The sequence below is a fragment of the Pimephales promelas genome, chromosome 1 (genome assembly GCF_988280905.1).
Source record: "Pimephales promelas chromosome 1, fPimPro1.hap1.1, whole genome shotgun sequence".
Lineage (NCBI taxonomy): Eukaryota > Metazoa > Chordata > Actinopteri > Cypriniformes > Leuciscidae > Pimephales > Pimephales promelas.
Genome location: NC_142769.1, coordinates 28712108 through 28730147, shown reverse-complemented (window position 1 = coordinate 28730147; position 18040 = coordinate 28712108). Strand labels below are relative to the sequence as shown.

Genomic DNA, 18040 nt, shown 5'->3' with positions numbered 1-18040 from the left:
ACAAACTTCCATTAGGTCTTTCTCGACTTGGTTCATAAAATAGCACCTTGACTTAAAGGCGGCACAAACCTTTTGAATGTCTGGATCGGTTGTCACTCAAAGTAAAGGTGCAAATGCCAAGCGACTCACTTTAATGATGCTAAGATGGTGCCATTTATGGGCTTAAAAGGTAAAAGTGTTCTATCAATTAAGTGTGGTGTCACAAAACACAGCATGGAGACCACATTCAGTATTGATTCTGTCAAAAAGAGAAATTCACTTTATACTTTAAAGAGATTTTAGCTCTAAAAACTTTAGTGGTCAAAAAAGTAGACTCCTTGACTTTTGGAAATAATTGGAAATCCTCCTTGCCTTTGAGACGAGTTCTTTGATTTATTCTATCAAGAGTTCTGGTTCACTATTTCAAGAAAACCAGCAAAGGGCAAAGATAAAGAAAGAAAGAAAGAAAATCGGTCTCATATAAACTTTAACGATCACATCCAGAGTTTAAACAAATTTACTCACCTCTCCCAGAAGCTTAACTAGTCGCACTTTCTGTGGAACCTGTGGTGATTCTATGCTGTTCGTTCTTTGCATCACTGTCCTCTTTCCGCCGCGCTGAGGCTGACCCAGGCCATGCCCTTCTAATGGGCTGGTCTGAACAGCACCCGGTCTTTGAGTGTTTTGTGGGGTAGTGGCCCTCTTCTGCTGTGCTTGCCATTGGCTCTGTTGGTTGGCGTCAGGACCAGGGTTCAGTTGCTTCTGTGGTGCAGACCAGCCTGAAGCCTGCGCCTGAGGCTTAGTGTTCTGCAGACGAGCCTTTGCAATCGGACGAGAGGAACTAACACCTGACGAAGGGTTCTGGGGGGATCCGTTGGAGATCAGTGAAGGGACCGGCTGCGGGGGTTGGGTTGCAGGGGTCTGTGTGGGGTTCTGCGTTTGTGGGGTCTGGTTTGGGTTCTGGCCGGTGATTCGTTCCATCAGTTGTCTTTTGCGCTCACCAGCCTGCATCTGTCTGCGCTGCTCTTTGCGCTTGAGGATCTCTTCTCGCAGACGCTTCTGTTCCTCAATCTTCAGTCTGTATTGACGTGTCTCCTCATCTTCATCTGGGTCCTAAACAAAGACAAATATAAATTCAGGATAAGCTAAACAAGCTTTTTATTTTGGTTTGATTAAAATAATTTGTAAATTCAAGCTACAGCTCAATTTCTCTGTCAAAGTATACACAATACATAATCGAAAATATGAAGGCTTAAATAAACGTTCCAGGTCACCCTTTTCAGTGAACATGCACAACACCACGGCAAATTGTAGTCTAATTAACATCTACACGTTTAGTTTGGCTAAATTCCATGGATATTTTCATGGCAAAATTCAGGTAAAAAAACCTACACAAGATGCTTAAGATCCATTTTATAAAAAAATACTTCACTTTAATCTGTACTGATTTTGGACTATAGTAAAAACAAAGCTTAGTATCGGTACAAGTACAGTCATGATAAGGAGAGCACATTAGCCACAACAGTAATAGGACTATGCTACACATAAACTAACTAATGAGGTTACAGCATGTGAGAAGCAGGACAAGACTGAGTGACGTGAGAGAACGGTGCGAGGTTGGTGGCGTGATTGATAATGAGCAACACCTGCGCGGCGCACCGATCTCGTATCTCTCACGGAGGACTGGAAGCATAAAAAAAGCGACAACAGTTAAGATCGAGAGAGGCTAGTCCTGTATTTATGTTTTGTTAAATGTGACAGCAGTCGTCTGTGAGGGGCTGCGGTCTTTACTTTAATTTTGCATTTGTTTATTTTACGTTTATTGAAGTCTTTGAATGTTCGCCGGTTCCCGCCGCCTCCTTCCCATAACGTTGAACATTGCTACACTGCAGTATAAAAATGCAGTTCAAATTGAAAATCTCCAGCATTTAAAATAGCTCCCATTGCAAAAGTCTATTGTGGAAAACATACTGAATATTAACCCCTCCCAAATGAGAGGCGTGTATATAGTCCTGTGTATATATTACCTCTGGAGTGGTGCTTGACTGTGTAGCTGGACACTCTGTCTTCATCCCAGGCACACTGGGCTGCTGCGGTGCTCTGGCAGAGCCCTGCCCTTGTGCCACAGGTCCTCCCCTCCCTGCTGGTCCAGAACGAGCAACCTGCCCTTGCCTAACATTTTGTGTAACTGGCTTTACTTGCCCACTAGGCACTGATGGACGGTTATTATTGTTGCTAGATGCGATGGGCAGCTCACGAAGGTTGCTGTTGCGTTGAGGAGGAATCTGCTGCAGTGGAGTCGGCGGCGTCTGAAGAAGATGAGGACAGATAAATGTGTTGACATTCATCGAAGTATTGTCAAGACTGAAAATCCCTAAAATCAGTACGAGTTTTCCTTCAAAACCTAGTGAGCTGACTTGCACATATAAAATATAGTACAGGTTGCACAGAGTAGTCGACTTTAATGCTCTACCATGAAGCTTTCAGCTTGACATCAACTAGTCACTGATCATATCCGATAGAGGGTGCAAGAGGTTAAGAAACCCTTGAAGTCCACTTTTATGCTCGGTTTCCAAAAGTTACAATGAGAAATAAACGCATGCTTCGAGAGCACTCCACAAATTGTTTGATTTTACCATCTGGTTGCTCAGAAATGATCGGGTAAACACGTTTTAAACAGATTGTTGTACATGCAAGTTAATGCGCTGATGCATTTTAAAATCACACACACGATAACAAAAACATTTAATAGTGCAGAAATGTTTAGCCAACACTTCTGTGATTTATCAATAAAATAGCTTAGAAAGTGAAAAGTTCTAGCATATATTTTTAGTAACTAAAACCCACAACTTCACTATTAATAGAGAGACACTGCCAGGTAGAATTAATTCCCACGCAACTCCTCTCTCACTAATGCGTTCATATAAATGTAATCTTTACTCTACTACTATATCTGTATCCGATTTAGAACAAACAGAAATCTGAGTGAAATATAATAACAACCCAAAATAAGATGTTATGTAGGAGAAATAGAGAAATATGCATAGCTGTGCACAAGGTGACCCTCGTTCGAGTCTCAACTCGACGTTCAGGCTTATTTGTTCATTAAGGACGTCACCAGCGACTAGTCGACTAAGTCGTTCAACTAATAATTTATAATCAATATTGCTCTTGACCTCTTGCTTAGTGCAACAAATACAGATTTGAAAGGCTTACCATTCTGGGCCTGGCGTGGTTGTTTCGTTGCTGGTTGCCCTGCGGTCGAGACGGCATCTGTCTATGGCTACTCTGAATCGACTGGCGGAAATGGGGCTGGGAAAGGTGCACCATGGGGTGGTGATCCCTTAGGTGATGTTGGTGGTGCTGTTGGGGTGGAGGCTGGGAGTGAGGCAGGCCCTGTGGAGGTAAGTCCTGTCTATGTTGCTGTTGCTGGTGCTGCTGCTGGTGCAAAGGCTGATGGGATAGTGAAGGATCATGGTGAAGGGGCTGCTGCAATAGACCCTGAATACCGTAAAAACAAGAACACAGCCAGTGAGACCTATACTCATGTGCATAAAACAGGCATTTGATCAGCTAAAGATAAAAAAGAAGGAACTGGGGAGACTGGTGAGTAACATCGCTTCAAAGCCGAATTTTACTCGCATGTGGCGCTTTGAAACATGCTAAGGGTATCCCGCAGATGGCGCCGCAAACTTGTGCAACGCTGTCAGAAACAATGCGTGCATGAAATAAATGCATTTGAAAACAACATTTTGCAATTTTATAGTAATTGTTTAAGCCCATTTGCCAATTTAAGCCCATTTGCCCATTTAAGCCAATTCAGCATAGTATTTAATTAGTTTACCAAACAAATAATTTGGTGTTCCTTGTCACTAGTAGCTGAACTGACATTGGTAAAACCAATTAATGTCAAGCAAAGAAAAATAACGATAATTTGAATATTGTGGTTGATGATAATCGAACGAAACTATTTTCATGAAAGAGAGTTAGACATCTGATGAGTAACAACTAACCCAGTGACCTTAAATAACCATGAACTGACAAACAGGTCTAACACAAGAGGGCAGTCTTGTTTGCTGCTTGAATTGAAGACTGCAGCTTCTCCTTGCTCAGTCGATCACTACACAACACCTACATTTCAAACTAACATCCATGTATAAATTTGAAACATGTTTTGAACTAAACTAAAACACCTTAAGTATGACTCTGTGCCATATACAACACAATTCAAAAGTTTGGGTTTTTTCAACAGAAATGAATACTTGTATTCAGTAAGGATGCATTACATTAATGTGACATTAAAGACATTTAAAATCTCACAAAATATTTCCATTTCAAATAAATGCTGTTATTTTGATCTATATTATACTATAAGAATACTGAAAAAAATATAATAAATACATAATTATAAATATTAAGCAGCACATATGTTGATAGAATTGATAACATTAAGATTTTTTTTCTTGAGCAGCAAATCAGCATATTAGACCGATTACTGAAGGATCATGTGAAACTAAAGACTGGAGTAATGACGCTAAAAATTCAGCTTTGTCATTGGTAATAAATCATACTGTTTTCTATTTTAATATATTTTACAGTTGTTTTAAACAAATATTATTATACAATATTACTGTTTTAGTGTATTTTTGATCAAATAAATGCACCCTTGGTGGGCAAAAGGCTACGTTCAGAATGCAGAAATGTGGCCCATGTACAATTTTTTGGACTTGGTGACTTACACCGGTTTTTCTCATGACAGTATGAACAGCACAAACCACATGGAATATGATCTTTTCAATTCCTATTTGTGCTACTCCCATACGTGGTCCTAAATCCAATACAGCTCAGATGTTTTGCAACGCGACCGCAGTCTGAACAATCACATTGAGACTCGTGCGATTCTTACCTCGCTCTAGAGCAACATTCGTCACAATTCTGCACTTGTGGGAGTCACTTCAAAGATTTTACATAGCCGACATTATCAAGACAGTTGCGAAAGGTAGTCAGTGAAGGACAGTGAAGTGACAGAACTATTACAGCGACAGCTCTATATGTACAGGCAAAACACGAGGGCTCATATCATAAATGTTTAAGAACTCTGCTCTTTTTGGCATCCTCATAAATTCGCTGGGTTCAGCGGCAAATCACACTATAAATAAATGCTTAAATCACTTACTTCAATGTTCTCCATTTAAACTTTCGTATGACAGTGTGTGTGACATTTTTATTGTTCTTTTGCGCATGTGGGTCAGTTCAGGACCATGATCTGTTCGCACTGGAGTCTGATATTGGTTACATTTATGTCAATGTAAACAGCTTTACCAACCAATCAGATCTGAGCAATAAATATGAATGGAGTACTAAGGCTCACAGTGTGTATCTTAAGAGACTTCTTTCTAAAACATGAAAAAAAATCTGGCCAACCTCAAACTTCTTAATTGTAGTGTACAGCTGAAATATTACAGGACTGAGACTCCACCACATTATACAATTTGTAAATACAGATTAAAAAAAGTAAAACAAACATGAAATATAATGTTCATCACGCTAGCAAGGCCATGCAGATTTCTGGTAAACCAACTTACTCTCTGGCGTACCTGCATACCAAACAGCATGTGCTGGGGGCTAAAGGGGGGTGCCTGCTGCTGGGGCGAGAAGGACTGTCTGTGACCCACAAAGGCACGGGAGCCATGGGGTGCTGGATGGCCTGCATGATGCGGGGCCAGACCCGGCCGAAGAGGTTCTCTCTGGAAAGCACCATCTCCCTGAGACACTTGATTCTGCCCGAGCCCCAGAGGACCAAATCCAGGACCTCCGAGTCCCCCTTGAGGGGGGAAAGACGGAGGGCCTTGCCCCGAAATCGGAAGAACGCTGTTATTCATGAGGGGGGCAGGGCCTGGCTGGTCAAACATGTGCTGGCCTGAAAAACGTGGTTCTAGAAATAAGAGAAAGGAAGAAAAAGAATGAGAAGCCAGAAACCAGCAGCATCAATTCTGACATTGTTAAAGTTACATATATATATATATATATAAGAAAATGCAGGTACAGTCTATGCAGGCAACCAGTGTGTGACCATCTTTATTTGACCTTACCACCAGAGAAGAAGTGCTCTTGATCCTGGTGATGTGGTGGTGGTCCTCTCCATTGCTCCTGGGAGGGTAGAGGCCGCTGAGGTGGGCCAAAATTCCCTTGGAGATGCTGCTGAAAATCAGGAGGAACCTGGAGGAGGACAGAAAATTGCAAAAATGAAAACATGACTATTCCAACAAATATCATTACTGTTGACATGAGCGTCAAAGCCAAAAAGCTTCTCATTTGTGCTCTTTATCTTTTTAAATGTAGCTCTTCATTTTAAGATCATAAACAACAGCTTATACCACTGAGAAATCTTTTAGGTAGAAAGAAAGGGTTTTGCATACACCCTTGAATTACAAATCTTTATCCGTTCTCAGTGCTTACCTAACCCATTGCTCATAAAACTCAAAATCCCCTCTCTACCTTTCCAGGGGAAAGAAAGATAACAATCCTTACTAATCCTGGAGTTGAATGTGAATCCCCTCTCCTTTATTCTTTGAAAATATCCTTAGCTCTTAAGAAATTAGCCTTCGTTCAAAGGGGCCACACTCCAGCAAATTGTGATGCTTAGCACCTCTTTACTCATTATAAATGACTTAAGATGCAATCAAACTTTTAATCCACGTTTCCAGCTCTGATCTTCAGTCGGCCAGTGAGTGTCACCAAGGCCAGCCAAGTTGCTTAACAGAAAGTCAATCAGGCAGCTTTGCTAAGCAATGGCCAGGAGGGAGCGAGAGAGAATCACATTGTTATTGTGGACCTCATTGCTCTATTCAAAAGGTCAGCTCTGGTAACACAATGGGAGCTTAAGTACATTAACAATACCTTTGCAAGTTTGCATTCGTTTGATAAAAGGAGCATGTCCTTTCTGGGGGCTAATCTTTCGTAAATACCCATGGATCTGTTCAATATGTAACCAGTTATGATCTGCCTCTGAGATAGAGAGGGAGTGGGAAAGGCAAATGCCAAACATGGGCGACTGCCATTTTGGAGACTAGCCTCTTGTGTCTTAAAAAACACCCGGCACATTCTTTATTTCTGCTGTTCAGTGCTGAGGTATCTGACCAATTATCAAAGTTTTATATATTTATATACCTCCACAAACACATATACATATATATATATATATATATATGTGTGTGTGTGTGTGTGTATATATATGAAGAGTTCAGATGCAAAAGCCTCTAAATGCCATTTGAAATTTTCTTCTTTAATGATTTTTATCAAACTTGTATATTTAAGTTCAGTAATTTCACTTAAATAACAATTAATAGGTAATTATCATTGCCATTTAAGTGAAATCACTGAACTTAAATATACAAGCTTGATAAAAATTATCATTCTAGAAGAAAATTTCATATGGCACTTAGAGGCTTTTGCACCTGAACTCTTCATATATAAATATATATATAAATATATATATATATATATATATATATATATATATATCACACAGAGAGAGAGGGGGGTACTATTGCTAAACTACAATCAATTTTACTAACAAAATAAAATCAAACTTTAAACTTGTACCAACTAAAATTAAAACAGGGTATGGGCTTATTAAACAGTTTTATAATTGTTCTGTTATGAACAGCATCAAATATAAACTACAATATAAATATGTAGCATGGAGATTAATATTCAAAAACTCTCCAGTAGTAAATATTCATAGAGAAATTGTGGATCAGCCTATTGTAAGATGAGATGTGATCGTATGCTAATGTATGATAATCAAGTGCCCAGAGGGCTAATGGACGCTGCTCCCTGCAAAATGCCATTGGCATTTTAAATGGTGTCCTGTCTGTACCAGACTGGCAATGGGAGACAGACAGCTGGAAATGTGTCATGAATGTGTGTGTGTGGAACTTTATTAGATTAGGGACAACCAACCATTTCAAGTGTCCACAGTGTCCACAGTGTCCCCGAACTAGGGATTGCAGTACATGAATAGTTGACAAATAACATGGACATAAACTTTAACTTTCCTTTTCTCCATCAGGAATTTAGGTTAAAATTTTTTTGAATTTGAAAGTGTATTTTAGGTGATGTGACTGGTCATTATATGCTTTTTTACAGTTTAATGGTCCAGAGGTGTAACGTACATTTTTAAATAATCCATGTAGTCTGGATTGAGGACATAAAAACTTTCTATAAGAATTATATAAAAAATGTAAAAATGTTTAAAACAGTTTTAGATAAACGTTTTGCATGTAACACTGTACAACGGCCATTTGTCATACTGAAACACTGATTTATGCATCCTTTTGACAGCAACGGTAAAAGGGAAAACCAAAGTATTTATATCAGTGAGGACAGAGAAGAGAAATGGGGAGATTTGGGGGGGGGGGGGGGGTGTGAGATGGTCTCCTCAGCAGTAATCACTTTAGCCACAGCACGGACAGCTGCCTGATGGTTCCTCTACATCCTTACAGGCAGTAAAGGGCTTTTACATCTGTTCTGAGTTTTCACGGTCTCCATTTCGATTTCAACTGGCAGATCTTCCCCACATATGAGAACATTTTTAGAAACATGCCTTCCACACAGCAAGACAAATGTTGGTTTCGTTGACTATGGGCCAGTCAAATTCAAAAATTACCATAATGTCGACCATAACATACTGCAGTTATATGCATAGCAAAAGCACTTAATTCGATCTTAAAGCAATGTGAGGTAACTTACCGGGAGTCTCTGTGGCGTGATGTTAGGCCTCGGTTGGTTCTGCACAGGAGGCATTGAGGGAACTGAGATTAAAATGGAAATAGAAAAAGCACAAGTCAGGCAGACAGAAAAAGGGTTGCAGAATGAGAGAGTGGGGCTGCGTAACACAGACACCATAAAAAGTCTCTTCTTGCCACGAGTTTAAACCATGGTTTGTCACAGCTGGTCACAGAGAGAGGGCTGTTCTGCTGATTAAACTGTGCATCTCTCTCTCGCGCGCAGGCTGGGCCACCTAATGAGATAAACTGACACTCAAAAGGAGTAATTTCACCTCCACAGATGTGTGCATTTCAGAAAGATGGTTTAATGCTGATGGACTGGGGGGGATCCTGAGTGAAAATGTGAGTAAGCATCCGCCAAAAGTGCAAAGCCTAAAAATGTACATGCAATAGGCTCTCTAACAGGTCGAACACATCTTACAGCAGATGCTCAAACAGCTTCTATCCACCCAAATATGTGAACACCAGGTCGCTGGTTTTGTCTCTGGGGCCGTACCTTGCACAGGTGAGGAGGAGGGTCCTCTGAAGTGAGGGTTAATGTGAATGTTCTTGGGGTGGTGCTGTTGATGCTGCTGGTGTTGGTTGGGATGTGCGTGTGAGTGCCGTGGTGGTGAGTTCAACAAGCGCAGTCCGTGCGTGTCGTGTTGTGTTCTGGGCCCCGGGGAACGGTGGGCCAGGTGTGGCATCAACAGTTGCAGCGGCTGCTGAGGGATCGGGGTGCCTGGATCTGGGAATAGCCCAGGACCTCCAGCGCCTCTGGCACCAGGCAGACGCGACTGATGGTGGTGATGCTGGAGCGGAGGAGTCATTCTGAGCTGCTGCTTTAAAAAAAAAAAAGAGAGAGAGAGAAACAAAAAGAGCATCAATCAATAGTGTAAGCCTTCTCTTTCACCCCCCCAAAAAAATCATTATCTTGTAGTGTTGTGGCCTTGAATCTAGTAATCAATCATAAGAGCCATGTGACTGCGACTGATTCTAAATTAAATGAGTTTGAGAGAAATACAAAATGCTAAAGTACTCTCTCAAAAAACATGTTCTGTGTCCTTAAGCTAAACAGAAAACATATCTTATATGATGAGTGAAAAACTGACTCCCCAAACTAGATACACATTGCAGTCTATTTGAGAAAGCTTTGCACATGTAAGCACACTATATTTATTGACTCATCATCAGATGAAGACAAATTGTACTTTATATGACAACTCATGGTCAGAAATGGATTCATATAGCACTGTCTGAAGCATAATATAAAATAACATATCAATGTCGAGGAATGACAAGTTGTGTCAAAAGCCTGAAAAGGCTTTCCTTCTCCATGAAAGAAAATCAGCTTTAAAAAAAGAAAAAGGTACAGCATGAACGTTCGAACGAACAGCTCAAGCGCAAAGGGATTACATCCCGACAGATATTTAATAATAAAATAAGCGCAGGAAGCTAAATCCTTCAGCAAAGTAAAATTTAATTTGGTGTAATGCTTCCTCAATGGACTCCCGCCAAGTTATTTGCCATAATCCATATATCAACATGGATAAGGAGGAGTGAGAACAGTGATAATTGACTAACTCAAAAGCAAACCGACTCCACTCCACAAGGGTGAGACATGGCAAGTCAAAGAACCATCATTTAAATCTTCAATAACCTCAAAAGGATCAATCAAGTTAACATATGTTAGCAAACAGAATAGCTGTGTGTCACAACTAAAGCTGCGTCCAACTGTTGCAAACAATGTTACTGTTTATACACTACAGTGTGTGGTCACTGCTGGTCAGTAAGATTTGATGATTTTGAAAGTCTCTTAATGCTGATTTATACTTCTGTGTCGGACCTATATCAGAGCCTCTACGGCTACGCTATAGACTACGGGTTGGTTTTCATTTATACGTCCGCTTCATTGTCCGCGTTCCAGAGGGAGCATGTGAAACCTGAGGGAGGAGTTCTAGCAGACCAATCACAGCGCTTGTGTCCAAGTAGAACTGACGTGTTGTTACATTTTTAGAGAGGTGCACGACAGGATACGCATGCTACACACAGCCTATGACGTTGCTGTGGCGTGAGTTGGAAGCAGAAGTATAAATTGGGCTTTATGCTCACTAATGCTGAATTTACATAAATGTAGTACAGTAAAACATTTTTTGTGATACATTTGTTTTCAGAATTCTTTGATTAATAGAAAGTTCAAGAAATCAACATTTATTTGAAATAGAAATCCTCTGCATCATTATAGATGTCTTTACCATCACAATTTCATGCATCTTGCTGAACAAAACAAAAAACCTTACTGACTAAACTTTAATTTAAAGCCAGCGTAGGCAATGTTTTCCACAAACACTTTTTGTAATACTGGTGGTTTTATAAGTTATAATTTAAAAGATAACTGCAAAACACCCAAATATTATTAGTAGGACCCAGAAATGTGAAAAGGGTCCATTAGCACATCTCTAAAATCTAATTTAAGCTGCCATATCACACTCTTATATTAATGTTATTAGAACAGGTTCAGTTTTGTTTTTCTTTCCTTTTTAACAGCATGCCAGCTAATATGGCTATGATCAAGGAGACAGACAGGTTTAGTAATTCAAAAATAAAAAATAAATAAAATGTTTAAGATTCATTTTTCTAAAAACCTTAAGACAAGATTTACTTGGTTAAAAACCTTTTCAAAAGTATCAACAGAATAAAACAAGTTCCTCAAAGGGGTAAAAGTAGTCCAGCAAAATATGTTCAATAGACAGTGGATTCTGACAAGATGAAAATGTATGTGCGAGTATTGAGTGTCCTATCTCCCATTGTGTCATCAATTACTTGATGAACAGGTTCAGTAGAAGCATTTATATTTTGTGCCATTTCAGACACCCGTCAGTTTCTTACCTGCATTCCTAAATTCACTTGCATCAGTGGAGGCCTTTGCTCATTTATTCTCCCCTGACTTCCAACTCCATCACCACGGAAACCTCCTACTCCAAATAGAGGGAAATCGCCTCTTCCACCGACTCCACGTCCTCCTGCTCCTCCTCTTCCCCTGATCCCACCTCTACCTGTCATTCTTCCCCTCATTCCATCTGGTCGTGGCCACCCTCTTCCTCGGCCTCCAAAACGGCCCTGCTTCCTCTGACGTTCCTTGTCCTCAAACTCCTGCAGGTCTGCTTTAGCTTCCTCAGAGAGCTCTGAAAGAAAAGAAAAAAAAGATACAGATTTATCTCATTTGGACAAATGAAGCAATTCGTGGTTTAAAACAACTAAACCATCACCTAAACCATCTTTCAAAAGTTATTTTCTATTTTCACTCAAACTAAAAAAAATTGGCTTTATGCACAGCTGCACTACTTCCTGAACTTAAGCCAGCTCCTTATTTCCTGTCTGCAATTATTGGCCTAACTTGATTAATTCAGGTGTGTCTGATTATTGTTGCCGTGACTACTGAGGTCAGGTACACCTGGATTAATCAATTTGTCCAATAGACCATTTCAAAAGATGTAAACAACACTGGTCCAGAAGCACTTCCTGTTTCAGTTTTTTAACACTACATAAAAGCTGGGATAAAATACAACCAACAGAACATTTAAAACTGAATCAAAAAGTTAAACAAACATCTTTAAGATGTTTTCTTTTCATGTGAAATAAAGAAAACAGTTACAAACTGAAACAGGAAGTGTTTCTGGACCAGTGTTGTTTACATCTTTTGAAATGGTCTATATTAGCAGACCGGAAACAAGGAGCTGGCTTAAGTTTAGGAAGTAGTGCAGCTGTGCATAAAGCCAATTTAGCCTTTTTTATACTGCACATAAATAGGATGATAATCAAATCACTTTAATATAATAATATTAGTGATGCACCGAAATGAAAATTCTTGGCCAAAACCGAAAACAGGAAAAGAGGAAACCAAGGGCGAAAACCGAAAAAAAGAAAAAAGAAATTATGCCAATTATTAGTACCATTGCATTTATGGCTATGACTGTGTACAAACTTTACTAAAATCAAGTAAAGTGCAATTGCATAAATTAATACAAAAATCATTAAAATAATATTTATTTAGCACAATGCACAGTAAATAAAATGTTTAACTTGACCCCACTCATGTGTACATTAAATAATAATCTACTGGCCTGCAGAAAGGTTTTAAAATGAAATGCTCTCTCATAAAAACAAAGCCGAGCACGAACCAGCACCCAGTTTGCAAGTCTAAATAAGTTGCTTACATTTAAATGAACAAAGGTCCATGTTTAACACAAATGTACACACAACTTAATGAAATATGGTTAGTGAAATTATAAAATATTTAAGAGAGCGTTAATTTAGTTGTATACATTCATGTTCCCATATAAATGTTTTTTTTTTTTTTTGTAATGTCACAATTAATAATCTCAGGGTTTACTGGGTTTTACATGACTATTTTTGCATTGGTGGTGGTGGTATACTAAAAAATAAACATTGTCACGTGTTTATTTTTCTTCTTCTCACTGGTTCCTGATGGTTAGAGAACAGTTGCTCGAGTCGTTGTAAAGAACAGTACAACGGCGAGCACATTGAGTATATACGCCTCGACCGTTTGGTTTGCGTCATAACAACATTACGGCCGCTTTTGGGCCAAAATGTACGCAGTGTGGTAGGACCAGGCTATAACTAGGTAGCCTTTGCTAATGAATATGAATTATGTCATGTTAATCCGGTAGGTCTGTCTTTATGACTTAAAGTAAGACAGTTAAGTTTAGGAATGAGTCTTGATGACCTAATCAAATGGACATCTATTCACTCACACCGGTGCGGCCAAATCATAAACATAAGTCATTTTTACTCACAAATGCTTGAATTGTAGAATCTAAATAACAGTCAGATTACTCAAAACAAGACCATATGAGATTTTTAAACCTGTAACAGTACAAAGGAGGGGTGCTCCATGTTAACACCTTACCTAATGTTTCTGGGATGTTCCTTCTTTTACTGGCAGCATCAGACAGCCTGACCACCGTGTCATCTTTACGCTCCGTCTTAAATCGCAGACGTCTAGATTCTTCGACATCTTCCTCTTCCTCATCAGACTCCTCCTTTACATCTGCATCTTGCTCTGGCTCAGCTTCTGGATCGTTTTCATTCTCCACCTGAAGCATAGAGCACACATAAATCATCAGACTCACGCAATCTCCACGAAAGAGCACAAACCGTCTGAAGCAACCATTCTTTACCTCCTCCAATTCGGTGACCTGAGAGCTGTCCTGAGTTTCTTCTTCATGATCCTCCTCCTCAGCCACTTCCTGTCTGTCAGTCTGCTCTTCACTATACTCAGTTGGATATCCATCTACCTGTGAAGAACAAACAAATATTTAACTCCATTCAATGGATATTCAAGCAGGACTAGAACATCAGGGCTAAACATATCTCTTGTTTATTATGGATTGAAACACCTGTTCTGGACCGTGTCGTAGGTCGGCACTACCATAACCTGTTCAATGCCACAAATGACATGGATGAAGATAAAACATTAGAATGAAGCAAAATCATTTCTGAATGAAAACGTTAATGCCACATCTGAAAGAGAAGCCAGAAAGGCCCAGTGCAGCATTCTGAAGTTGGGGAGGGTAGGGAAGGGAGCGCTGAAGGGGAGTCTTCCTAAATTAGCATAACAGTGGGAGCCCAGTCTCATTACTATTCCCTATTACCATTCCTGCTGATATTTGAAATTCAATGAGATGTAAATGTTTGACATGATACACAGAGAATGGGAGATAAACACGCACACGGCTCAGTGGTGGTGAAAATATCATTGACTGTGTTGTCTTTACACACACTCACTCACATGCACGCACACACACACACCTCACTGACAGGGAAAATATCATCATCTGACTTTGAGCAAATTCTCACACACACTCGAGCACAGAATGTACAAAAGCATCCGGAGAGACGGGCACACACGGCTTCTGCTGACTACCTTGCTGAACCTCACATCCTACACCACCGGTCTTGTCTCACTCCTCAAAGGTTTTGTGCCCATCTCTGCTTCAGTCATCCACCACAGGTACTGTCTCCATCCCCTGCTATACCTACGGATCCTGTTTCTGTCCACCTGTTATAGCTTACAGGTCCTCAAACCCATTTCCCTCTGCTAAAGTACACATTTCACTCTTTAAATTGAGATTTTACTTTGGCTGTTGGAATCTGAATGACTCTCATATAGACATGTTTGCAGTGATATTTTGGATATTCTAGTGAACTAAATACTTACTCAATACTTACTATAATGCAAATTAAATTACCTCATTATCCCAGTAGATTGAAATTCCATCCTTCAGGGAAATTAAATTGTGACAACACAGGTAAAACGTTGTTCGTTACATCACTGTATAGGACTGTCTGACTAACATGTATGCAAATGCATTTCAAAGCTCAGTCAAAATGTTTGTTATTCCGCACAGTTAAAAACATGTCCGCACAGTTGAAAGTTTACGTTGTGTTATCCTATTTTTGAAAAAACTCAAATATTTTTTTAAACTGGTTCCTACAGGCTTTTCTCATTGTCAGGGGACTCTTCCAGTTGGCAACATTATCAAATGATATCTTGTGATAAATATCAATATCGAAAAAAATGTTGTGATCAAATAACAATGTCATAAGTTCTTCATCATATCTTATTTGTGCCATGTCCTACTCAGCACTTTCACAAAGCGTCACTGCTCTCACATGTAAGTAGCATAATATGTATATATATATATATATAACAAAAAGTGAAATTTCTTAATTATAATAGCCATGTACATATATTAGAGTACAGCAACTAACGTTTCACCTTAAGGCACTAGCACATATTTCTATAAATATTATTGTTGCATGGTACCTTTTATAATACATTTGGACAACATAAATTTCACTGCTATGGAGAGCCAACAGTGCTCACTGCTCAAGCAAACTTATATTTGAAGAGACAGTGTTTTTTTATTCATATCCTTGAGAAAACGTGTGCTGTATGCTTCTATTACAAAACTCTCCAAGTCATTTTTCTACAGTGAATCCTAATCTCAGCAGTACTAGAACAATATTAGAATAATGTACAGAAATATAAAGAAACTAGTCTTGAACAGACAAACTTGCAAAATGCTGAGCACCTGTCTGCATTACCCTGGACACCAGTGATCAAGCGATCACCGGGACAGGCAGAATGATCAACGACATCTGTCCTGCATTAAAGGTCAATGAAAGGCAGAACAAAAGGAGCAGTCTGATGTGCCTTGACTCCTGCAGGATTGTATCAGTCTCTGTGTCTTTGTGTAAAGTAACTAACCCTGATGCTCCATGACAACAGTAAACATTTTCTAGGTTCTGGTTCTATTTTGTTTATCAAGGTCCCTGAACACTGAAATAAAAAAGAAAATTGGAAAATAAAAAACATTTATCATTTGTACATACTAGGGGTGAAATGGCGCTTTGTAAAAAAAAAAAAAAAAAAAAAAAAAAAAAAGGACCATACTGTTCTTTACTTGTGGTTCATCACACACTTGTTTAGCATGGCAAGCGAATGAGACAAGTCACTGATAGAGTGCCCACCTGCATCATATAAATATTCTGTCTGGGAACAGTCTGGCTTCCCAATACATTACAACAGTGATGGTTGAACAAATGTGGACAAAACAGTCACCCTTTGTAAACTTTGTTCTATGCCAGTGCCGTATGCTCCAATATGACCAGTCCTCCATGCTGTCATTACCCAGGTGTTGATACCTGCTACTGATCTGTGCTGCGACTCTCGTTCGGCTCACTGTGAACACTGACTATTGCAGCAAGCCTAACACATGATACAATGTTGCTCTTGTTTCATTAAAGGGTTAATTCACCTCACGTCATTTCAAGCCCAAGCGTCCATTCATCTTCAGAACACAGTTTAAGATATTTTATATATAGTCCAGGAGCTTTCTGTCCCTCCATTGAAAATGTAGAAATAGAGACATCATCAAAGTAGTCCATGTGACATCAGTGGGTTAAGGCGGGCATACACTGTGCGATGTCTGTGCGATTTCAGCAAGGTACCTACTCACACTGAACGAGTAAATCGCATGCGATGCAAAGCCAAAGTTCAGGATTTATGTGCTCACACTGTACGGTCCGATCGTCGAGCTGCGACTTCACTGCTCACACTATACGTGTAATATCTGCGATAACCCCCTGGATTGCGCCTATTTACGTGTATGTATCCAGAGATATTGTCAAAACAAGCATCTGCAATCAGTATCCAGATGATTTAGTATTTTCAATTTATACATTTAATTATTATTATTATTATATTATCATTATTAGGGGAGGCCTATAGGCTAATTTTACTATTAAATTGATCCGCTATTTGCCACGCAATATTTTCACAGCACATAACCAACGTGCTGTGAGGAATATTAATCTTACTCCTCATTAAAAATTGTCTAAAACATTTAGGTCGATTACAATGAATTATATACATATAAAATAACTATTAACAGTCTATAATATGTCCGAACATTGCCATTATTAATCATCAATGAAAATTAAAAACAGGTTTATTTCAAAAACATTGTTTGACAAAATAATAAAAGAGGTGTTACATATCAGGTGGCTTGAAGACGGTGGGTAATATTATCCATTTTGCAACACGAACTGGAGGTAATAGCAACAGTAATTTGTAGCTCGTTTTTATTTTAATTTTATTTTTGCTGCAGATGAAATGGTTAAACTTCTGTTTTCGCGCAGGCGCAGTGAGGGAAAAAACACTGAGTTTAGGGCAATCGGTTCGTAGCTTTGCTTCAACTGTGCGATATAGTCACGAGGAGCGACCAAAATTTCTGACATGCCAGAAATTCATCCGACCATCCGATTGTCGATCGTGAGAGGTTAATCGCCTCTCGTTTCTCCCTGTACACTGCACGAACACTGCACGACAAACGACGCACGACAAAGCTGAAAATCGGTCCGACAAGAAAATGAGTCGCACGAGTCAGAATTCGGCTCAAAATCGGACGAAAATCGCACAGTGTATGCCCGCCTTTAGTTAGACTGTTTTGAAGCATCGAAAATACATTTTGCTCCAAAAATAACAAAAACTTTGACTTTATTCAGCATTGTATTCTCTTCCGGTTCTGTTCTCAATTCGCGTTCAAGAGTCCGCAGTAACGCTGATGACGTGTTCTGTTGCGTCCGTCTATTCGGGTTCAAATAAACATGGCTGGGCAAAAAAAAAGTCCTGTTTGCGAAGATTTTGTTTACAGCGTGCGTCTCCCTCAGACTGTAAACGAAGCTCGGACGGACCAGATAAC

The 18040-nt window shown here is 39.5% G+C and overlaps 1 protein-coding gene across 4 annotated transcripts in view; it reads right to left on the bottom strand.

The window, feature by feature from the left end:
• rbm33a (RNA binding motif protein 33a) overlaps positions 1 to 18040 on the bottom strand; it is a 44345-nt gene that overhangs the window by 16679 nt on the left and 9626 nt on the right. For 2 of the 4 annotated variants that reach the window (XM_039688545.2, XM_089129403.1), the window contains exons 6-15: positions 13952 to 14068; positions 13681 to 13867; positions 11640 to 11935; positions 9268 to 9592; positions 8734 to 8795; positions 6072 to 6198; positions 5565 to 5914; positions 3196 to 3480; positions 2007 to 2288; positions 505 to 1092 (exon numbers count right to left, since the gene is read on the bottom strand). In XM_039688545.2, coding sequence (XP_039544479.2) covers positions 505 to 1092; positions 2007 to 2288; positions 3196 to 3480; positions 5565 to 5914; positions 6072 to 6198; positions 8734 to 8795; positions 9268 to 9592; positions 11640 to 11935; positions 13681 to 13867; positions 13952 to 14068 — 2619 coding nt within the window. The remainder of the gene's footprint in view (positions 1 to 504; positions 1093 to 2006; positions 2289 to 3195; positions 3481 to 5564; positions 5915 to 6071; positions 6199 to 8733; positions 8796 to 9267; positions 9593 to 11639; positions 11936 to 13680; positions 13868 to 13951; positions 14069 to 18040) is intronic. The other 2 variants (XM_039688547.2, XM_039688546.2) reach the window with 2 other exon arrangements.